At 37.9% G+C, this 24,927-nt stretch overlaps 1 protein-coding gene across 1 annotated transcript in view; it reads left to right on the forward strand.

The window, feature by feature from the left end:
* Positions 1-24,927, forward strand: part of IFIH1 (interferon induced with helicase C domain 1) — a 112,136-nt gene that overhangs the window by 23,681 nt on the left and 63,528 nt on the right. Inside the window, exon 4 of the mRNA XM_021004885.2 lies at positions 5,996-6,157. Coding sequence (XP_020860544.1) covers positions 5,996-6,157 — 162 coding nt within the window. The remainder of the gene's footprint in view (positions 1-5,995; positions 6,158-24,927) is intronic.

Consider the following 24,927-nt stretch of genomic DNA (forward strand, 5'->3'; position numbering starts at 1 on the left):
ATATTGTGATCCTATAAAATTCCTTTATGGGTGCAACCACAGAAATAATTTTGTTTAGAGATCTTTAAATGACCCATATCAAAGAAGGCAGGAAACAGGGAGATAGAGGCCTACCAAAGGTATTCTCCAATGTCAGGGAGGGTATCCTGTGAAAAGTCCACATGGAAAAGGAATTCCCTGTAGTTGGTGAAGTTCTTTGAATGTTCTTGCTCATCATGAATGAAATAGAACATTTGAGGCCCTTTCTCAATGAGCTATATTAAGAGAAATCGGCCTAGTTAAAAGAAACAAACTAACTGGACAAAGACTATTTGGTTCCTAAATTGTGGCATGCGAGTATGTGAGCAGTGTGTTGAGTTGGTGCCACAGAACACAATTAAAATGAACAATGACTTTGATCCATGATTTAATACGAAGATGAGAGCAAGCTGGATTACGTTTGAGAAACCCAGAATTACTTTCAATGATCTTAAGATGCTCCTTGTCCCCCAAATCCGTATCCTTAATACTTTACTTGTGAGGCTATGTGGGTGCAAATTATAGGACACTACACTGTGAGAAGAACTAAAATTGCAGATGACACAAAGGACCATGAAAAGATGCATAGTGGGCATAAATACTCATATTACTAATGGTGACTTTCTTTTAAGAAATGACAAAAAAGTCATAATTAGGGACATTTATAACTGGAAAAGCAGGTGGTGATGGTCAGTCATATGATGAAAACATAATTCCAGTTTCTGGGAATTGTTAGCATCTTTCCTTCCCCTTAGAAATTTACAATAAACTCTTCAGTGCATTGATGGATCCACAATGATAAATTCATGGAAGGACATGTATGAGAATCACACAGAATAAGAAGGCCTTATGGACTTTAAGTTATGATCTGTACTTATAGAAAAAGGTCTCATGCTGGAGGTGATAGAGAAGGAAAATATTTTACTTTCATTGTATTTACTATGAGGGGGAAATCATTGATTAAAATAAATTTAGGCACATGGTAAAAATAATAGATGATGTTTGTATAGTGCCTCATCAATTTAAAAAGTTCTTTAAATATATCATCTCATTCTATCCTCAGAAAAATCCTGTTAGGTAAACAGAGAAAGTTATTATCCACAGTTTACAGGTAAGGAAATGGATTCATCAAAGGGAAACGACTTTGCTAAGGTCACATAAACACTGCCTGGCAGAGTTGTACCTTGAACTTAGGCTTTCTCACTACTTACTACCTTCTTAGACTACTTCTAGAAGTATTCATTGCCCATTCCAATATTCTTTTTGTCTAATATGTTTACATTTTAGAAATATAAACAAAAATTTTGCTGACTTTGTCTTGTAGAAACAGTGAGTACTATGTAGTCACACAAACTAACAAAGGTGTGTGGTAATGCTTACATTATAGATAAGTAATATGGGTGAAAATTGATAATTCACTTTGCTTTTAAACTTTTGCTCATATGATCTTATATACCCTTTGGTTATATATATATATCTATTAGTGATTATACACACACACACACACACACACACATATATACATATATATGTATATATATATATATATGTATATATATATACATATATATATATACATATACATATAAAATTCCATAATTTTATCAGTCCCTTGGAGGCAGATCACAGCTTCTCCACATTTCCATGAATTAGTAGTCAAATAATAAATAGGTAATCACCGGGTGATCAATTTTATGGTGATGTTCTGCTACAAACTTAGCTATGTTGATCCTTGGACAAGACATGTACTCAATAGGTCAATACAAGAAGCCTTACCATCTTGGTAAAACTTACCACAGCTAGAGATTTGCCATAACCTTTAAGAACATGAGATTACCCTATGCCATAATGAGACACTATAGTAAGGCATTAATGAAGGACATCCCTATTAAAAATATAAATACTGTTACTTATATACTTTGATGGATCTGTGCATTGACATATGTGCTCCCTTCAACAGTATGGTAGCAAACCCAACACAACTTTACATACTTCTTGCATGCTGTCTGTTTTCTTTCCTAAATCTTTCACAGAGGTACCACCCAACATGTTGGGAAATCTTTCTTCAAATCATTTGACATTGCACAGATACTATTAGGTGACGTGAGCTTTTCATTTAAGTATGCCTGGATCTTGCTATATGACTCATCTAATTTTCCATTATACATCTTTCTGATGGTATCCTTTGCAATTCTTCTCTTGTACAGTTTTTTGGTTGGTTGGATGTTGCAGCCTACTCATGCCCACCAGAGATGTCTGTCCATTATCCTTTGAGTGACCAACAACTTTAATTCTTTGGAGGCTGTGGTATTTTATATCTTTCCGTTATACAACATCATTGAAAGAAGATTGGGGTCATTGAAAGCATTGAAAGATTGGGGTCGTTGAAAAATTTCCAAAGACATTCTGGACAGTTATCTCCCTAGTATTCTATTCTATTTCCATTTCATTTTCCATTTATGGTTTCTTTAAAATTTTGTGTCGATGAACCAGCTCTGTGTGTTGTTTATTTGGTAACATGTTCTGATCAGGGTAAAAATTTCTTTTTATCCGCTTGGGTTTTTTCTGTGTAGATGGTTAGATCAGTTCTCTTGAGTGATTTTGGAGGTCAGTTAGAAGGCTCCACAATCTTCTGAAGCTTGATGACATCAGCACAATGTCAACAGAAAATAAAAGGATTTCCCCATCTATAAGGAACCCCATTTGTATTTAGATAAACTTCTGCATCTTTGATAACAAATGGCAAAAATCTCTGGTGAGCACCCTTCTCCCAATTCATATCTTGCTTGATATTCATATCCAGAGATTTTTTTTAACAAATAGCTATTAAATATTTCAAGGAATATTATATAATTTTCATATAGTCACGAGAAACATCTTTGCAGTCTGACCCCAGACTCATTGCTAAACTGAAACAGCTTTCTCTGAAAGTACTAGTGATCTCTCATTTGCCAGATCTGATGTTCCTTTCTAAGTTCTTATCTTCCTAGACCTCTGCTGCATTTGTTGCAACATTATTGACTGTCCCCTCTTACCAGATCTTCTCTTTGGAATTTTGTGCCACATCTTCTCTCTGCCTAGTTACTTCTTCTCAGTCTTTGTTGCTGGCTTCTCATATCTTGTCTCCTAACAGTGAGTATACCCCAAGGATCTGTCCTAGGCCCTCTTCACTTCTCTATTTACATTCTTCCTCTTGATGACCTCAACAGCTACTGTAGTTTTAATTATCCTCTCTATTCAGGTAACTCCCAGATGTGAATTGCTACTCTCTCTCCTAAATTCCAGTACTGTATCACTAACTGCCTAGAGGACATTTCCATAAAACACCCCCCCCCCAAACTTAAGACTGGGTCTCCCATCTCACCCAAGTGGAAAGTTTGAGGGCTACTCTGAGGCCCAAGATCACCATTGATTAGAAAAGCAGCTTTGACCTGTTTGACCTTTGTTCTGTTTCCAACCTAGGACTATTTGGCCCTCCTTAGGTAACCCAGACAGCTAATTAATATAAGCTATTGCAGCTCACAGCTCAGAACTCAGCCTCCACCTCTCTGGTTAGACATTTCTACCTGGATATCCTGGTGACATCTCAAATTCATTTTGATCCTCTTGTTTTCAGTTGTTCTTGTGCTGATGACATCAAATAAAATTCATTGTCTTTCACACCCAAACCTACCCCTCTACCTAATTGCCCTGGTTCTGTTGAGGGCATCACTATTCTTGCATTTTGTCAGGTTCCTAATCTTAGTTGTGTTTGACCCCTCATTCTGCCTCACTCAGTATATCTAATTACTTACCAAATTTTGTCATTTCTACATACATAACATCTCTCAATCTGTTCCTTCTTTCTACTCATATAGCCACCAAGTTAGTTCAGGTCCTTATCACTTCTTTCCTGGTTTATTTATTACAGTAACCTCCAAATCGGTCTCCCTGTCTCAAGTCTATCCCTACTCCAATGCATGGTTTATAGAACTACCAGGGTGATTTTCTTTAAATACAGATCCAACCATATCACTCCCATAATCAATCAATTCCAGTGGTTCCTTATTACTTGTCAGATAAAATACAAACTATGCGATTTGGCTTTTAAAACACCTTATAATGACTCCATCCTATCTTTCTGGCCTTATTAAATATACACCTCTTTCCACTTAATAAGGTCCAGCCAATCTGATCTTTTTTTGTTTCTCACACATGGAACTCCATATCCTTCTCAGTGGCTGAAAGTGATGAATTGGAATCATCTTTTGGAATCCTTTGAGAATTTACTTCCCCAACATTTTCAGAATTATGCTGCTTCTAGAACAGTGCAAATCTGAGTATCTTAGTTTGGCCAGCCTCCTCTTCCATTTTTGTTTTCTTTAACGAGATTCTGTTTCCTCAGTTAGGGCCTCATGCTACTGTAACAGACTATAATGTTAGAATTGAAAGGTGGTATCTCGGTTATTTTTCATTCTGGACTCTTTTATTGAAGAAACTACTCATGATACGTAGGTACAAGGATTCTTTATATTTTACAAGCCTTTTGTTTCTTATTTCTTACCCCTGAACCATGTTTCCAACATTTTTTGCTGTCATCTCCTATGTCTGCATTGGCATTGAAGTAACTGAGCATTAAAGTAGATGTTGATTTAATTAGAGGTTCCTATGGAATTCTTTTGTAGAATGCCTCTGGCTTCTTATTGTCTGTAAAAAATACTAATGCACAAACTGCAGTTATTTTAATGGTGCTTTTTTTTTTGCAAATGTCTATTGTGAACATTGAAATATAAGATGATAAAATGTCCCATGAAATGAAATTTCTTGTTGCCTTTGGATATACAATAAAACCAACTTTGTTAGCAGCTCCTTTATTTGTCTCTACAAGAAAACTCAGGAAGCCATCCTTCCATTCAGCTGGAATGTACTTTTGTCTTCTGGTTTCATTGGTAATGAGAATGTCAATATTTATGATACATTTACTCTAATACTATGTCAGTACTATGTTGGTCCCTGGACAAGATCTCAGATTTAGAGTACCAGGACATTAGATATGATCCAAAAAATAGCATGGTTTTTGGCACTCTTTGCCCAATTTAGCACCATTCTCTCCTGATTACTATTCAAATGGAAGTGGGCCACACAGGATTGAGGGCTATTTTGTATTTTTCATCATTTCATGGATTGCAGATCAAAAAATTCATCACAAACTGTCTAGCATGTAATGCAGCAGGGAATAAAACCAAGAACTTAAATAATTTAGAAAGAAGTTTATTAAGTTGTCAGGCCGAGAGGAGAGCAAAAAAAGGGTGCTCCCCTACCCAGGGTCTGTAAGTTATATATTATATAAGATTCAAACAAAGGCGCAAGGAAACAATAGCTGATTGGCCAGCATGGGGGAAGTTTAGATAAGACAAACAGGTTCCTTAAGATGTATAGCAAGAGGAAACTCCTCACATTCCATCCATCAATCTTCAGATCTGATTGGGTTTCTAGACAATATAATCTACATCCTGAGTTTTGCATTAAATAAATCTGGTCTCTAGGAAACAGGTCTGGTTTCTCAGCCAGGCAAGGTTAGGTTCAAACCATGCCACTAAGTATTACCACACTCAACGGTGATGAGCCTCACTGTACTTAGCTAGGCTGGTCCTGGAAAAAAGTATTACCACCACCCTACTTAAAACCTTTCTAGCTTAGGAGCAGCTTCCAGAACATGAGCTCCAGTGATAAAGCCTTTTAAAACCTAGGATCAATCCATGCCACAAGGAGGAACTTGAGTGAGATATTATGGAGGATAAATATTTTTATAAGGTTAAAATACATGATCCTAGCTTTTGTGAATTGAGTCAAGCATTTGAAACTAAACTTCAATTTTAAACAGAAATGTTACTTAATAGAAACGTTTCTGTTAAAGATATAAATTTATATGTTGTCTACAAAAAGCAACTTGTCTTGAAATATCATTTGTGTTTTAATATTTTTGCTCAAAAAACAGAGATTAAGGAAAATGGAATTGAAAAATTATCCCCAAAGGATGGTCATGTCATTGAAGAGACACTTATTTCTTTATCGGATCATCAAGAAGAAGAAAATGATAGTCTAACTGTTGAAAATGATGAATTGGAATCATCTTTGGCCGACTCTTCTGTGGTTTCAGGTAACATAGCAGTATCTGATATTATGAACACTTCACAGGGTCTAATCTTACACAATGAGTAATAACCATCTTATTAGGTACAGAGGAAATCAAGAGTCAATCAAAAAAAAAGGCAAATCATTTTGGCATACATGCTTTTCTGAACATTTAAAAAAATAAAATCATACTTTAAAGCAGAGATAACCAGCAACACTTTGGAGTGGCTAGAACTAGATTAAAAAGTAATTGAGAAATATTTTAAAAACTAAATAAAAATACAGTAGAACATAGTGTTAATGTGTGGTGTTTTAAGTCAATATATGACCCGCAGGGTCTTTATGTGTAGTTTAGTGCCTCCCTTTCTTTCTATTTGAGTTTGACTCCACTGCTTTAAAGGAATGAAACAAACTTTCTTTCCTTTGATTAATTTACATATACATATATATATGTGTATATATATATATATATATATCTTATTTAAGTTATTAAAACAAACTGGGGGCATTTGAAAAGATTTTAAAGCTATTGAACTTAAACCATTGCTGGTAATTTTAGGTGTAAAGACAAATAGCAATTATGAAGTTGCCTATAATTTGTGTGGTATTTTAAGATTTACAGTTCATTATTGATGAATAATTCATTTATTTGATGATTCAAATCAAATTAATTTTGCTTCATTTGAAATAACATTTTAAAAACTATTACAGCATCTTATATTATACATGGTATCTTATACAAAATAATGTATTTTTTGGGGGGGGAGAACAGTTTTAGCAGATAATTGCATGTTTATGTTATATCATTTGTAATTGATTGATAAAAAGCCATTAAAAACTATGTAAAGGTCAAGTTTTCATAACTAGAAAGAATAAGATTGGAATATTAGTTGTTATTAATTAGACCTAAAATTATAGTTGACTTGATTGATTATAAATTATATGATATCTACATACCAATAGTGCAATGAGCTGAATTTGGACTTGACTGACTGACCAGACTCAAATGTGTCAATGTCAACTTGGAGGAAGAAAAATGACTCAGGAGTACCTTCATCTCATGCTCTTCAACATTGTTATTAATGATTTGAATGAAAGTATAGATAGTATGTAGTTATCCTTATCAGATTTGCAGATGACACTAATCTGGAATACATAACAGAGTCTGGGCAGCTAGGTGGCACAGTAGGTAGAGCCCTGGGCTTGGAATCAGGAAGACTCAACTTTATGAGTTCAAATCCAGCCTCAGATATGTATTAGGTGTGTGACACTGGGCAAAGCACTTACCCCTGTTTGTCAGAGTTCCTCATCTCTAAAATGACCTAGAGAAGGAAATGGTAAACTTTGCCAAGAAAACCCCATATATGGGGTCACAAAGAGCAGGATACCACTGAAGTGAAACAACAACAACAACAACAACAGGGCCTAGGATCCAAGGAGATCTATTCAGGCTAGAATGATAGCCTGAATTTAATAGGGATAAACAGGATCAGTAGAATAAAACGCCTTTGTTCCTCTACAAGATATTGTTGTTATTTGTCCTTCATTTTTCAAGACCTGACATTACAAGGTGACATCTTGACTCATGTCTGAATTGGATTAAGTGAGGCAGTGTTGACACTTTTTCTTCCTGAGTCATCAAAGTCCAGTGGCAAGAGGAAACTCAAGATGGCTGGCAGTGGCCCAGGATCCAGTGGATGACCTTGGCATCTTGGATGTCTGACCAAGCTCTAAGGACTCCACATGCCTGCTTTAGCCTCCTTTACAGTTGTTGGAACAAATTGTTCTCATCCACCCATTCTGCCAGGGGAAGTCCTCATATGTTTTGGGGTAGACATCCCCCTAACTCAGACGGGTTTGAGTAGTTTAGCCTTTCTGTCAAGACTGTTGTGGCTGCTGTACATGCTGTAGCTTCCTGGAGCCACGGGTGGGACCTGGTTGATAGATGGATACCAAAGATAGATGAGCAACCCTGAAAAGGCCTTGGCAAGCCTCACACCAGGGGTACTAATCTTCCCTAAACACCCCATACACCCTCCCCTGCACAAGTACAGGGTCGGGAAGGTGTGGCTGGGTAACATCTCTTAAAAAATTCCGGGGGGAGGCGGAGCCAAGATGGCAGAGTGAAAGCAGTGACTTGCTTGAGCTCTCCTCCAAACCCCTCCAAATACTCATAAAAAATGGCTCTAAACAAATTCTGAAGCAGCAGAACCCACAAAAAGACAGAGTGAAACAAAAATTTCCAGTCCAAGACAACCTGGATGATTGATCAAAAAGGTGTATGGCGCTGGGCTGGGAGCGCAGCTCAGTGCGGCGTGGGTGTGGAGGCCGCCTCGAGCCTGGAGCAGGCCTCAGAGGACTGAATCTCGGGCAGCTGTGGAGGTTTCCAGACTCCTCAATCCACCAATGCCAAAGACAACTTAGAAGGTCAGTGGGAAAAGTCTGTTTCTGTCGGTGCTGAGAAAGGAAGGCGGGGTGTCAGCTCCATTCCCCAAGAGTGTGGCGCTGGGGGCGCAGCTGCTTCCCGAGCTTCTGGCCCACAGACTGAGGGGGAATCCAGTGGCTGATCAGAGAGGGATTGCAGGGATCTCTTTGCCAGTGCTGAGGCAGGAATCTCTTGCTTTGCCTGTGTGTGGATCTGGGTCACAGTTCTGGGCGGTGGTGCTGGGGTGAGGAGGAGCGCTGGCTGGTGGAGCTTGTAGTGCTGTGGAGAGGACCCTCCTCACAGTTACAGGACAGAAAGGAGTACTTGTGGTCACAGGCCAGGAAAGGAGTAAACACCTCGCCCCTTATCATACCACCTTGGAAGAACTGAAAATTTACAGGTCCCTACAAGTATCTCTGAAAACAGCTGTACAAACCCCCCGAAGCTTGGAACAGTACATTCTCCACATTGGAAGCAGACTCTTACCTTAACAAAGAGTTTAAAACTCAAGTAATTGGCTGGGATCATGAGCAAGCAGCGCAAAAAGAGTCAGACTATATTATCTTACTTTGGTGAAAAGAAGATCAAAATATACAACCAGAAGAAGACAACAAAGTCAAAGCTCCTACATCCAAAGCCTCCAAGAAAAATATGAATCAGTCCCAGGCCTTGGAAGAGCTCAAAAGGGATTTTGAGAAGCAAGTAAGGAAGTAGAGGAAAAACTGGGAAGAGAAATGAGAGTGATGCAAGAAAATCATGAAAAACAAGGCAACAGCTTGCTAAAGGAGACCCCAAAAAATACTGAAGAAAATAACACCTTAAAAAATAGCCTAACCCAAATGGCAAAAGAGGTCCAAAAAGCCAATGAGGAGAAAAATGCCCTAAAAAGAAAAATTGGCCAAATGGAAAAGGAAGTCCAAAAGATTACTGAAGAAAATACTTCCTTAAAAAAATAGAGCAATTGGAAGATAGTGACTTTATGAGAAATCAGACACTGTAAACAAATCCAAAAGAATGAAAAATTAGAAAACAATGTGAAATATCTCATTGGAAAAACAACTGACCTGGAAAATAGATCCAGGAGAGAGAATTTAAAAATTATTGGACTATCTGAAAGCCATGATCAAAAAAAGAGCCTAGACATCATCTTTCAAGAAATTATCAAGGAAAACTGCCCTGATATATTAGAACCAGAGGGCAAAATAGAAATTGAAAGAATCCACAGATCTCCTCCTGAAAGAGATCCCCAAAGGAAAACTCCTAGGAATATTAGCCAAATTCCAGAGTTCCCAGGTCAAGGAGAAAATATTACAAGCTGCCAGAAGGAAACAATTCAAGTACTGTGGAAACACAATCAGGATAACACAAGATTTAGCAGCTTCTACATTAAAGGACCGCAGGGCATGGAATATAATATTCCGGAGGGCAAAGGAGATAGGATTACAACCAAGAATCACCTACCCAGCAAAACTGAGTATAATCCTTCAGGGGAAAAAATGGTCATTCAGTGAAATAGAGGACTTTCAAGCATTCTTGATGAAAAGACCAGAGCTGAATAGAAAATTTGACTTTCAAATACAGGACTCAGTGGAACATGAAGAGGTAAACAGGAAAGAGAAATCATAAGAGACTTATTAAGATTGAACTGCTTACATTCCTGCATGGAAAGATGATATTTATAACTCATGAGACCTTTGTCAGTATTAGGGTAGTTGGAGGAAAAAAATTATATGTATGTATATGTAGATAGATAGATAGAGGGCACAGGGTGAGTTGAAGATTAAGGGTCATATCTGGAGAATAAAATTAAGGGATGAGAGAGGATGATACTAGAGAAGAAGAAAGGGAGAGGTAGAATGGGGTAAATTATCTCACAAAAAAAACAGAAAAGAAAAGTCTCTTACAGTGGAGGGGAAACGGGGGAAGGTGAGAGGGAATGAGTGAATCTTATTCTCATAGGATTTGGCTTAAGGAGGGAATAACATACACATTCAATTGGGTATGGAAATCTGTCTTACCCTACAGGAAAATAGGGGGAGAAGGGGACAAGAGAGCAGGGGGATGATAGAGAGGAGGGCAGATTGGGAAAGGGGTAATCAGAAGTAAATACTTCTGAGGAGGGACAGGGTCAAAAGAAAGAATAGAATAAATGGGAGGGCAGGATAGGATTAAGGGAAATAGAGTTAGTTTTTCACAACATGTCTACTATGGAAGTGTTTTGCATAACTGCACATGTACAACCTATATTGAGTTGCTTGCCTTTTCAATGAGGGTGGGTGGGGAGGGAGGAAGAGAGAAAATTTGAAACCTAAAGTTTTAAAAACATATGTTTTAAAAAAATGTTTTCACATGCTACTGGGAAATAAGAAATACAGGAAATGGGGTACAGAAGTCTGTCCTGCCCTACAGGAAAATAGAAGGGGAAGGGGATAAGAGAAGGGAGTGGGGAGAGATAGAAGAGAAGGCAGACTAGGGGAAAGGATATTCAGAATGCATGACATCTTGGGATGGGGGAAGGGGGAGATGGGGTGAAAATTTGGAACTCAAAAACTTGTGGAAGTGAATGTTGAAAACTAAAAATAAACAAATTTATATTAAGAAAAAAATCGGGTGGGGGGAGGTAGTTAAAAATAAGTCACAAGTGTGTCATGGCAGCCAAAATTGCTAGTGCAAGGCTATATTTAGGCTTATCATTATACTGGTCTATATTAAGAAGGCAGGAAGGAAACCAGCAAAGTGCCTTCTCTGTGCCAGGCTTTACAAATATTATTTCATTTGCTTCTTACAACAACCCTGCATGGTAGGTGCTATTATTATCCCCATTTTGCAGCTCAGCTCTGGTCATTTCCTCTGGCTGTTCCCTATGCCTGGAATGTTCTCCCTCCTGCTCTCTGACTATTGACTTCCCTGGCTTCCTTTGAGTCCCAACTAAAATCCCACCTTCTGCAGGAAGTCTTCCCTAATTCTAGTGCTTTCCTTCTTTTAATTGTTTCCTATTTATCCAGGATGTAGCTTGTTTTGTATAGTTTGCATGTTGTCTCCCCCATTAGATTATAAGCTCCTTGAAGCAGGAACTGTTTGTCTTTTGCCTCTTTTTGTACCCCCAGTGCTTAGCACATAGGAGGTGCTTAATAAGTGTTTATTGAAATGAAAACAGAGGTTAAGTGACTTGTCCAAGGTCACACAACTAATAATTATCTGACACTGGATTTGAGTTCAAGTCTTCTTGATTCCAAGCTCATTGCTTTATCCTCTGTACCTCCTACCTGCACCATCCAGTATCCAGAATAATGGTGGTTAGCATCCCTACGGTACATATTCTGCCATGGTCAGATCACATGCCGAGTATTTTGTTCAGTTTTAGGAGTGATATTTTAGAAAGGACATTGACAATACAGACTGTATTCCAGGGAAGGCAGTTGTGGTGATGAAATGACTGGAGATCATGTCACCTGAGTAGTGCTTTAAAGGAACAATTGAATGAGTAACAGAGGAAGGCAAAGCCTGTAGGGAAAGATGGCACCTATCTACAGGTATTTAAAGGGCTATCATAAAAGCCCTTTTAAGATGAAAGGAGGATAAATCTTGTTCTCTTTGGCAGAGAGTAGAAGTTGCAGAAAAGTAGATTTTTACTTTATTTAAAGGGGAAAATATTCTTTGTATGACTTATATCTGTTTTTTTAAAAATGGAATGTATCTCAGGAGATAATAGCTGACACTTGCATATACCATTTTAAGATTTGCAAAGTACTTTACATTTGTTTTCTCATTTGAGTCACAAATAACCCTGTGAGATAAATACTGTAAATATCTCCATTTTACAGATCAGAAAACTGAGCTTGAAAGAGGTCAGTAAGTCAGCTAGCATTTATTAAGTGCTTATTATGTGCCAGACTTGCCCGTGATCACTAAATTAGTACCATTTTGGGTCTAGAATAATTTCTTAAAATGTAAAAGAAAATCGATCAAATACTTCCCTCCTCCCAACCCTACTTGATTTACTATATTTAACAATACAGTCTCTTTAAGGAAATAAATTGCCCAAGAACAAATATTCCAGATCTAGAGGTTTATTGAAGGGTATTATTATTAGCTTGCCAAAGCCTTGAGAGGGCTGATTTAGAGGATGCTGCATATTGGACCTCCACTGTGCATCCTGTGGCATCAGATCAGCTCCTATGCATGCATTAGCACTGGTTACTCAACTTACCCTTGTTCACACAATCATCTGCATCTCTGATGTGTACTAAGAATGTTCCTTCAGTTTTCCTTGCTTCTCAGTAGCTCTAGGGTAGTATTTGGTAGCTAAGCAAGGTTTTAGAAATAGACTTTGAGATCATTAAGCACTGAAATTGGTTGAGTAGTTGAGGGAGGGAAAAGGAAGGGAGGATGCAGTCTGACTAGACCCATGCTTGACTATAGATTTATTAGGTCCTGTCCCATGACCTTGGTTGGACTCTGTGAAATATTTATCTACAAATTTCTCAGAGCCCAGAGGCTAGCCCTGCTATGGAGACAATTATAATTCAATGGAGAAAGGACTTTAAGGCTCAGGAATGACATTTTAGCAAAATGTGTATAGCTGCCATTTATTTTTCTCATGGTCTAAATTTCTGACTTAACTCTGGTTTCTTCCAAGTCTGTCTCAGTATACTATAGATATTTTATACAAGTTAATATTTATCCATTCTAGGCTTTTGTTCTTTACTTCATATATAGGTGTGTTTTGCATGTATGAGATGTATCATCGGGTCTCGTCTGGGGGCTAGCATAAGCCTTGTAATAGTCACATAATTACTGTGTCAAAGATAGAATTCTAGTTCAGGTTTTCTTGACAATGCATCCGGCATTTTATCCTCTCCATCTGGTAGTAGTGTCTCCTTTACTGAAGGTCTTAAATCAAACACTGGATGCCCATTTGTTGGTGATATTGTAGAAGTTATTTTTGTCCAGGTATGAACTAAACTAGATAAGCTTTGAGATCTCTGGGATTTATCTTGTTGTGTTGTTGTTTGTCCTTTGTTCTCAAAGTAGACCATGACATCAGGAAGGTGATGCCATGACTTGCAAGTGAATTGGATTTAAGTGAGGCAGGACTGTGCAAAGTCACCAGCCTCACTTTCTCCACCAGAGCCATATGGGTCCAGTGGTGAGGTATAGATCAGGATGACTGGAGATGGTCCCCATGATTTATTTAGCCTTTTTATGGTTAGGGAGGAGGAATTACCTTTGTTCCTTTAACTTTTGCATAACCAGTTGTTTTTATAAGATGCACCCCTAAATTAACAAGAAGTAATAACAAATGGAAAGAAAACAATATTTTTCTTTAACTTTAGGCCATTCTGGACATTATAATTTTCAAAGGCTAGACTAAACACTAGTGAAGGGAACTGGGATTTGTATCTTTGTATCAACATGTTATTTAAGCACAAGGGCAGAATTGTATAGTCTTTATACCTCAACAAAGTCCTTCATATTCCTCCCTGTAAATACGGGTGAGACATATTGAAAAACCAGAGGTTTTACATCCAGAGATATGGAGTTGTGTGAGTTTTGAGTTTGTCAGTTTTTTGAACCAACTCATTAAAACTTCTGAAAGTCAAAATCAGAGCACTAGATATGACAGACTTAGGGAACATTGTTTCCTGAGGTCCCAATTATGGTTCATGGTCTGGTGCAAAGGATCGCTCAGGGCCAGAGAGCATAAATAATGAATATCTTTGATAAAAATATACACAAATGCCCCTAGGTAAAAGCTGTTCCCAAGGCAGTTTGTTAAAGTAAAAGAAAGGAAACACCATTGTTAAGGGAATTGAAAACTATTGGCTGGGAGGTTTCCTGGGGTGTCAAGGCAGTATATTGTGTGTGTGTATGTGTGTGTGTGTGTGTGTGTGTGTGTGTGTGCGTGTGTGTGTGAATGTTAACTCATATCTGCCCAGTACTACCAATATCCTGGCCCACAATACTCTACCCTTTTACTCCTAGCCACCAATAATATAGGTGGCCAGGGTCACAAACCTCAGCTTTTAGGCACAGGAACCCACCCCCTCATCTTGGTCTACATATTCATTCTGCTCCACATGCCCCTCTCCTGTTTCCAAGACTGCAAATGGCCAGGTGGGCTTCTACCAGCTGCTGTGGGCAGGCCCTAGCCAGCTAAGTGGACCAGCAGTAAGGGCTGGATTCATTTTGCAGTTTCGATGGTGTCCCCTCAGCATTGCTATAAAAATGAAGAATGTGCTGGGCTGTGAAGCTGATGGTCCTTATCTTAGCCACCTTTGCTATAGGCAGCCTGATCAGAGGACACCAGGACATTGGTGGAACTGGGCAGGTGTGAGATAACCTCAAACACTCCCACAACATCAGCTGGGACAGTTGTGAGTAGAGAAGCAGGCCTGGAGTAGTTTGAGTTTGGCCCCATTGTATTATTTATGACCTAGCTTTGGGCCCTTCAGGCAAGAAAGAAGTGATTTCTAGGATTTCAGTGGGGTGGGCGTAAGACCTCGGAGAATCCCCTTGTCAATTACCTTAAATTTCCTTTCAGGGTCCTTTGACTTACCCTTATTTTCATGAACTGCTTTGGGAACTTCTTTTACCTGGGAGTATTTGTATAATTGTTTTTCTAATTAAAGTATTTATTATTTGAACCATCAGATTTAATAACAACAACAATAATAACAAAAACAAAAAGAGTAGAGTCTTTTTATAGGGTTTTAAGGTTTGCAAAGGACTTTATATGTGATGTCTCATTTGATTCTCACAACAATATTTTGACAGAAACTGTTATTATTCCCATTTTATAGATCCTCCTAGTACTAGATGTTGAACCATGACCAGGATGCATGGATAGAGCTTGCTGATAGTTATATTTACAAATAAGTATATAGTTAGATGAATAATTAGATATAGTTTATAAAGATAGAGGGAATAAGGAAATAAGCATTTATATAGCACCTACTATTTGCCAGACACTGTGCTAAGCCCTTTTTACAAATATGATATCATTCCATCTTCACAGAAGGAGGTGCTGTTATTGTCTGCATTTTGCAGTTGAGGAAACTGAGAGCAACAGAGGTTGTGACTTCCCATAGTCACATGGCTAGTGAGTGTCTGAGGCTAAATTTTAACTCAGGTCTTCCTGACTCCAGGCCTAGCAATCTATTTCCTGTGCCACTAGCAGATTAAAAAATAGTCAAATGATATCTTCCAGAATTAAAATTTCATTTGAAAAAAAATCAAGTTCTTTTTTAAAAATTCATTTGCTCTTATATTTGTTTCTCTTTTCTATATGACCTTGGCCAATTGAATGAAAACTAAAAAAAAATTAACCAAATTCTTTTTAAAAAGAATTTTTATTGGTTCCTTTTATTTTTTACACAAGTTATTTCCCAGTATACCCCTCTCCCATAGACCTCTTCTTTATAACAAAGAAAATCACTTAAGCAAAACCAGCTGACAGTAACTGTGATGATTTGGTATTTAATATTCTGCACCTATAGTCCATTATAAGGGTTGGGGAGCTCGTCATCTAGGACAGAGGTTGGTAAGTGCAGTTAATCAGATTTTGGTAGTCTTTTAATATCATTTTTATTACATCATTATAGTCATTCTGTTTGTCATTCTCCTGGTTGTGTTTTCCTTGCTGTATTAATACAGTTCCTTAGAAGGTTATGTTGGTGTCATGAAAAAGACAATTAGGAAGTTATATGATTTTACCATGTATATGAATTCAGTGAATAGCAGTCTATGGAGGCATATCTGTAGTATGCTCCTGGTCTACCTGTTTACTAACCCTGTCAACAAAAGAAAGACAGAAAGACAAGAAAGACAGAAAGAAAAGAAAGAAAGAAAGAAAGAAAAAGAAAGAAAGAAAGAAAGAGAAAGAATGAAAGAAAGAAAGAAAGAAAGAAAGAAAGAAAGAAAGAAAGAAAGAAAGAAAGAAAGAAAGAAAGAAAAAGAAATTAGATTGGCCAACCTCTTCTTCATGAAGCCATGTTGGCTCTTAGTCATCACTGCATCACTTTCTAAATGCTAATAAACCATCCCTTTAATAATAAATTCTAGAATAATCCAGTGAATCAACATCAAGCTCACTAGCATATTTTATTTTCCAAACTTCACCATCTTCCCTTTTTTGAAAATCACTCCAGCATTTGTCTACTTCTAGCCCTACGGTACCCTTCCTATTCTCCCTGGTTTTTCAAAGATTTTTGATCAGTGGCTCAGAAATCACATCTACCATTTATTCACTTTCTGAGTAATCTGAGGATCCCATCCAATCCAGAATGGCTCTGATCATTCTAAATGTAAAGAATCTTGGGGATGTTTGGATTGAGTACAATTATATATCCAAAGCAAAAAAAAAATTCTGGCTTTTTCTAGAGCAGATGCAAACTATGCCGCTTACGGTGGATGTTTTGGTCCATTTGTCTTACAATTCAGCATGGCTGTACCAGAGCTGATTTCATTGGGAGAAAAGAAAACCTATGGGAACACACTCATAAACACAAACCCTTTAAAGGGACTGAAAATTGTTGTTGTTGTTGTATAGTAATAAAATTTTATAGTGCCAGATTTACTTAAAATAAGTAGGCCCTTAGTAGTAGTTGGCAAACCTTTTGTCATGGAGATTTTTGTTGTAACAATTTTGCTGCAGAAAGTTTTGCCTGTCTAAAAATTCATAGAATAGGCAGTCAGAAGTAATACTAGTTCGTGATATATAATGCTTAAAGGTTTACAAAAGGTTTTCTCCATGAAATGCATGTGAAGTAGGCAATTTATCTTCATTTTCAGATAGGGAAACTGAGGCTTAGAGAAATTAAGTGGCTTACCCATAGTTGCACAACTAATTAATGGCAGAGCCTGGATTCAAACCCATGTCTCGACTCCAAAACCCCACTATACCATGCTCAAAGTCTTCCAGATCTTTACTGTGCATTGCTGCCTGCTATTGCCTTAGGTATTTTCTCAATACTGAATAAGCCTCATTTTAGATTCTAATGTATTTTATGAAGATTTCACGAACAGTAAAAGCAAAGAAGCATAAAAAAAACTTGTTACTCAAGCTGCACCCATTCTGTAAGTAGACAGAAGACCTCAGTTTTTAGAATCATCAATCTGGCATATTTACATGTGCTAAATTCACTTGCAGAAAGACAAAACTGGGATTGGCAAAATTTTTAAAAATGACCTGCAATTTCAGATTTAGGACTATCTAATATTTATTTTTGAACCCATTTAAAGATCTTAACACAAAGCTTTGTGAATTCATCCATTTAAGAAGGATTTATCAAGTATCTATTACATGTAGGCATTGTACAAGCTAGTGTTGTTCTGGATTAGAATGGTGTTGCTAATCTACATTAAGTGTAAATGTGAACCATTATTTGGAATTTTAATACGAAGGTTGGCAACACAGTTCAGAAATCCCTAATGGTTTGCATATCAATCAGTAAACATTTATTAAAGACCTATTATGTGTCAGGTACTGTGCTAAATGCTAAGGATACAAAGAAAGGCAAAAGATAGCCCCTCCTCTCAAGGAGCTCAGGGTTTAATAGGGGAGATACCGTGCAAAAAGTTATGTATAAACAAGGTATATACTAAATAAATTGGAACTAATCAAGAGAGGAAAGGCACTAGAATTAAAGGGGAATCAGGAAAGTCCTCCTGTAGAAGGTGAGATTTTAGCTGAAACTTGAAGCCAGTGAAGCCATGAGGTAGAGATGAGGATGAGGAATATTCCAGGTATGGGGGAGATAGCCAGTGAAAATGCCTGGAGTCAGGAGATGGAATAACTTGTTTGAGGAACAGCAAGGAGGCCAGCGTCTCTAGATCACATATTATGTGTAGGGGACTAAAATATGAAAAAGCTGAAAAGTCCAGAAGGGACCAGGTTATAAAAAACCTTAAAAGCTGAACAGAAGATTTCTTATTTGATTCTGGAGTTAATAGGGAGTCACTGGAGTTCCAGTAGGAGGGTGATATGGTCAAACCTGTGCTTTAAGAAGATCAGTTTGACAGCTGAGTGAAGAATGGACTGGAGTGAGGAGAAACTTGAAGCAGTCAGATCTATCAGCTGGCTATTACAATAATCAAGTTGTGATATGAGGAGGGTGTGTAACAGGGTGGTGGCAGTATCAGAGGAAAGAACGGGGCATATTCAAGAGATGTTGCAAAGGTGAAGTTGAGGGGGCACAGCAACAGATTACATATGAGAGAATGAGACATAATAAGGAGCCAAGGATGATAAGAGAGTTGTGAGCCTGAAGGGCTGGGAGGTTGGTGATGCCATTAACAGTAATAGGAAAGTTAGGCGGAGGGAAGGGTTTGATGAAGAAGGATGATGAGCTCGATTTTGGACATGTGTAGTTTGGGAATGTTCTATAGAGCATCCAGTTCAAGATGTCCAATATGCAGTTAGAGAAATGAGACTGGAGGTCAAAAGAGAGGTTAGGGCACATGTTGGAATTTTTTCCCCCATATGTCTAGCCAGAGAATCCAAAGAAATTTTCAAAGAAAGTGAACCTTCCCCCCTGTCAGAAATCATAGTAGGAAGTATGCAATTAATGATACATTTCTTTTTTGAAATTCCTGGTCACCTTCATAGGAGACTCAAGAGGAGCCTGTCTACAATTTCTATATTGCTAGTGAATGTTAACAACCAACATTAATATAGTGCCATACAGATTGAAAAGTGCCTTACCTTTGTCATGTCATTTGAACCTCACAGCATCCCTGTAAGGAAAATAATAAAGATATGATCATTTCCACTTTACAAATGAGAAAACTGAGACTCAGAGAAATTATATTTATCCATGAGAGTTGGGATTTGAACCTGTCTTATTGACTGTAAGGCTGAATCTCTACCTAGTATACTACCTCTTCTGAAGGGAACAGGAAAAAAAAATATTAAAAGGGTTACATAACATGTTTCTTATAATAATCCTCTGAGGTGGGTACTACAGGTAGTGTTTTCCCTTTTTACAGATGAAGAAACTAAGGCTCAGGTTAACCTGTAGCCACACTGTATTAGAGGCAGGTTCTGAACTTGGGTCTTTTTGATTACAAGTCTAGCCCCACTATGCGCTATGCCACACAAACTCTCTGTACCAGAATATTTAAAAATAAGTGGTCGCTGTTTCAATAAATTTGAGATCTGCATATCTAACTTAAAACTGAAAAGTGCTGCTTAAATTTATTGAAACAAATGACTACTTACTTTTAAACATCTTTTTGTGTGTGTGTGTTTTGCTTTTGGAGTGGTTAATGTAGCTTATTAAAAAAAAGAGCAAAGTCAAGTGGGTTAAAAATATAAATTTGGATTTGTAATAAGAACCTTTTCACCTTTACAAAATGAATAAAAAAATCCCCCCGCCCAGTTTTTGTCTCTGGATATTGCTTATGATTGCTCTAGGAATGTAATTCCTTACTGTAATAAATACCCTGCATTTTCCACCAGAGGGTGCTTTTGCATTTATAAAGACATGTAGTGTAACTCCATTGTAACTGCCTTATAATTTAGCACTGATAGAAAGTTAAGTTTTTGTGTATGAGAGTGGCATGTGTGAATGCCTAGTGCGCATGCATCTGAATACGTGTGTCTATTTTGATTTATATATTCTTTCACGTGAAGATTTTTAAATTCCACCCCAGCTAATGAGCTCACCAACCTGCTTGTTTTCAGACTTCACTACCTTCTTTTTCATATTTCCCCATATGTTCCATTCCTAAGGTTTATCTGGTGACATTATGTTCTGGGAGTTATCGTAGATATATTTTGCAAAGAGTAGATCGTGTTCTGTAGGAGGAGTTTAAAAATTGACCTTTATGGAAATACCTTCCCCCTCCCCCATCTGTTGTAGCATTTTACCCTGCATTTTTTATATATCAAAGTCCAATCTTGGGTCTGGTCTGAATTTATTTCTGGATAAGTCTCCCCTATCCCTTCTAAACCAAATTTCTTTCTCAACCAGCCATGTAAATCATCACCTAGTTTACCAAGTACCCTTGTTCTCCCTCCCCACTCCGTTCCCCCCCCCACCTTACCCAGAAAATGTGGACAGCATGCTTCATGAACTGCCAAAAATCAAGAACAGCATTGAAGGGTAGCACCTTAAATCCTAGCAGCTGCTATCCACTAACTCTCTAAGCTTCCCACACATTTAGTACATTATAATTTGTATTCTAGTTATTTGTGTACATGCCTTTTCCTTCCACTAGATTGTAAGCACCTTGAGGTCAAATCCTTCAGTTTTTCCATTTTAAATCTCAATTATCTAGAACTGTGCACTTGCTGTACATGGTAGCTCTTAAGAAATGTGAGTTGAATTGAATTCAGTTGAATTTTAATGTGTTTCATATCCTACAGGAAAAGGTTAGTGTTTCATTTATAATTTTTTACTTGGTGGCCAACTTTGAAATGATCAGTTTAGGAAGTATAGCTTTAAAATTTAAGTTTTAAGCTGCAGATTTTAAGGTAAAATTAATACAAGGAAGATTGCATCATTTGAATAATTAAATTCCAAATTAATATAAATATGTTCATAACTTTTCACATATTTAATTTTCTAATAATAATTTATAAATGGAAGATTGCACTTCTCATAAGACACAGATTCAGAGCTGGAAGACACCTTAGAAGTAATCCAGTCAAAATCCCATTATTTTACAGCTAAGAAAACTGAAGCTTAGAGAACTTAAGTGACTTACTTGCCCAACATTATGCTATCAAAACTGCTTGAAGAAGGATTTGAACCTAGATTCCCTCAGCCAACTTTCCAAACTTAATCTCCCCACATCTCATCTGTTGGGCAAAGGAAACATTCTGACTCATTCTCTCTTACCATGTATCTTCATTCCTAAGGATTGTTCACTGTTTCCAAAAAGACTTTTAATCTGTCACATATCCACAATACCTTGTGATAATAGGTACTTAATAACTAAGTGAATCAATGAATGTATATGCCTAGGTCTTCCTCTTCTTCCTGGAGGGCAGCCAGTGGAGCCAGTCATTTTTAATATGTGGATGTGGGTGTTCATTTTTTTTCTTATTTCACAATTTAAATGTACAACAGTTATATAAAACACTATGCTAGTTACTGGGTATACAAATACAAAACAAAACAAAAAAAAAAGGAGGCCTCGCCCTAAAGACACTAACCTCCTACTGATATAATACACCATATTAAAAGATAAGTATATGCTTGAGATAGGATAAAACACTAAGAATTAAGGAGATCAGAAAAGCTTTCCCCATGGAGATGGCACATGAGCCTTGAAGAAATCTAGGAATTCCAAGAAGTGTTGATGAGGAAGGCGAATGCTCCAGAACTTGGAGACAGACTCTACAATGGCAAGGAAGTACAAGTGGAGCACCCAGTGCAGGGGGGGAAAGCTAGTCAACCAGTTTGGCTGGAATATGGTGTGCATGAAGGTGAATACCATGTTGGATTGGGTTCCTCTGTCTCTTTTTTTGGGAGGCTCCTCATCTTTCTTCAGCCTCTTAATATGGATATCTTCCAAATCTCTGTCCTATGTTCTTTCTTTTCTTTTCTTTTTTTCTTTCTTTTTTTTTTGCGAAGCAATGAGGTGAATGACTTGCTCAGAGTCACACAGCTAGTAAGTGTCAAGTGTCTGAGGCCAGATTTGAACTCAGGTTTTCTTGAATCCAGGATCAGTGCTGTATCGACTGCACCATTTAGCTGCCTCTGTCCTATTCTTTCTATCCAAATCTGTTTCTCGTTCTAATTCTTCTATTCTTCTTTTTCCTTCTCCCTAATTTCCCCATCTGCATTCAATCAAATATCTCAGGAGCTGTGGCTTTTACCCTCATAGCATTTCACACATCCATCCTTATCTTTCTACTCATATTGTTTCTACTTTAGTCAGGCCCTCATTACCTTTGGAACTATAAATATTAATTCAACAACCATTTACTAAGTGCCTACTGTATGCAAAGTATTATGCTAAGCACTGAGGAAGATAGTCAAGAAGGAGTAGGTGACACACAGAGATTAAAAAAAACATTATACAACATGCAAGTTTAGTTTGGAATAGAATAGAATAAGAGCACAGAACTGGTTAAATTACTGTGTAACACTGGAGGAAGAAAAGGCTATTTCTGTTGATAGAGATCTGGAAAGGATTCCTGAAGGAGGCAGGAAATTAAGAATGAGTAGGTTTTCAGTAAGCAGAGCATTCTAGGCAAAGGCAAAAGTATGAACAAAGGCACACACATGGGAAGTCATTGAGCATGTACATGGAACAGAATGTGGTATAATTTGAGTAGAACACAGCACACATGGAAAGAACAGCGTAAGATAAGTTTGGCGACACCGGAGTTTGGGAAGGCCTTGAATTCTAGGCTAAGGATCTCAGGCTGTATTTGACAGATAATTGGAAGCCATTGAAGGTTTCTGTAGCATGATCAGCCATGGCAATGGTTTGAAGGATATGTTAGAGGGAAGAAAAACTGGAGGCAAGGAAAATACTTAGTCACCTAGGTGGTAATGAGAGGCTTATGCCAGAGTCTAGAACTGAGGAGATGGCAGAGAAAAATACCGTAGGGTTAGACTAATAGGAACTCAAAATGAAATAGAAGCAGGAGATGGAAGAGGATGAGACTGACGACTTTTGAATACTGATAATTGAGTAGGTAGTGATATCATCAAAAGAAGTGGATGGGTCATTATTAGGAAGCACTTATGAGGACAGGATGCTAAATGCTGTTCTAGACACTGAATTTAAGCTGCCTCTGGGATATCTACTTGGAGCTTTCCAATAAGTAGCTGGAAATGTGAATAAGGAGCATGAGGGAGAGACTCAAGTGGATCTACAGAGTTCCATAGTTTCTTGTTTTCTAATCCATCACTACTTCCAGAGCATCAGTTCTCTGCTTTAAAAAATAAAAAGCTATGATGACTTGTCACTGAACAAAATAAAATTCAAACCCCTTGAGCAGTAGGTACTCAAGACAGGTCACAATCTGTCTCCATACTGCTTTTTCATATTCAGTGACCCAGCTGAGCTACTCACTTTTCTGTCAACTCATCCTCTCCTCTTCTGCCTCACTCTCCTTCCCTTTAGACTTTGAGCTCCTTGAGAGCAGGGACTTTTACCCTTTTTTGGTATCCGCAGCATTTAGCACAGTGCCTGGCACATAGTAGGCTCTTAATAAATGCTAGTTGACTGGTCCACTGTTCTTGGGAAGATCCTTTACTTTCTCCATGGGTAATATGAGTGGATTGCGCTAGGTGATCTCCAGGGTCACTTTCTACTCTAAATCGATTATTTCCTGATCCTGTTCTGTCCCTCCTCCTCCCCTTACCTACCAATTTCTTCCCTTTAAATGCCACCAAGGGACAGCTCAGGTGTCTTCTTCTATAAAATCTTCCCTAATATCTCAGTTGGAAGTGTTTTCTCTCCCCTTTAACTTCTCGTGAGACTCTGTACCCCTCCTGTACATTTACTACATGGTACTTTGTGCTGTAATTACTTTTATTTCCTTATCATCTCCACTACTTTAGTCTTCTTCATCTTTGATTCAACCCTGGGGCCTAGCATAGGACCTTTACTAGTAGTGCATACTTGATAATTTTTTTTAAAAAATTGAATTGGATCCAGGAGAGAATGTGGGAGGCGGGTGGAGGAGGCTTTTCTCCCTTCTGCACTCAGGGAACACATGTTCCCTGGAATAGAGGGGGAAAATGTAAAAGACCAAAGTGTGTGTGTGTGTGTGTCTGTATGTCTGTGTGTGTGTGTGTGTGTGTAGGTACATATACATATCCTGTAAAAATAAATTTAAGCATGTTTGTCAGAAACATCAGGGATTTTTTTCAAAAGGAAATTTTTTACTATTAAAAATGTCCGGATTTCACATATGCCAGTTTGGGACGAAGGGGCACCTCTTATGCTTGTGGTCACCCCCTCAGGTGTGAGGGGTCCATCCAGGACAGTGAATGGCATCAGTGTGAAGACCAGTGTGTCTGAGGAGGTGGCGCTTCAGGACATCAAGAATGGACTAGCCATCAGAATTCGATGGGAAATCAAGTTCCCTGGAAAGGTGGGAATTCAATTATTTTAGGGCTGTTGTTCAGCTCTATAACCTAAAGTGGATCTGGGGCTCCAGTTCATCCTGTATAGCAGTCATTTAGATCTACTCCATTCCTAAATTTATTTATTTATACAATGCAAACTTGTGGTTTGGGGAAAGGGAGATTGTGAAGGTAAGGAAGAGACTGGGGAAAGAAAGGAAAGAAAGAAAAGGGTCCTATAAATAAAATGACGTGCTGATCCAGAAGCCTTGGTGAGAATACATTGTCAGGCACAATAGAAAGCTGAAATTTGAAAATTTTCTGTTTAGTACACTG

Source organism: Phascolarctos cinereus, unplaced genomic scaffold, assembly GCF_003287225.1.
Source record: "Phascolarctos cinereus isolate Bilbo 61053 unplaced genomic scaffold, phaCin_HiC Scaffold_726;HRSCAF=1367, whole genome shotgun sequence".
Lineage (NCBI taxonomy): Eukaryota > Metazoa > Chordata > Mammalia > Diprotodontia > Phascolarctidae > Phascolarctos > Phascolarctos cinereus.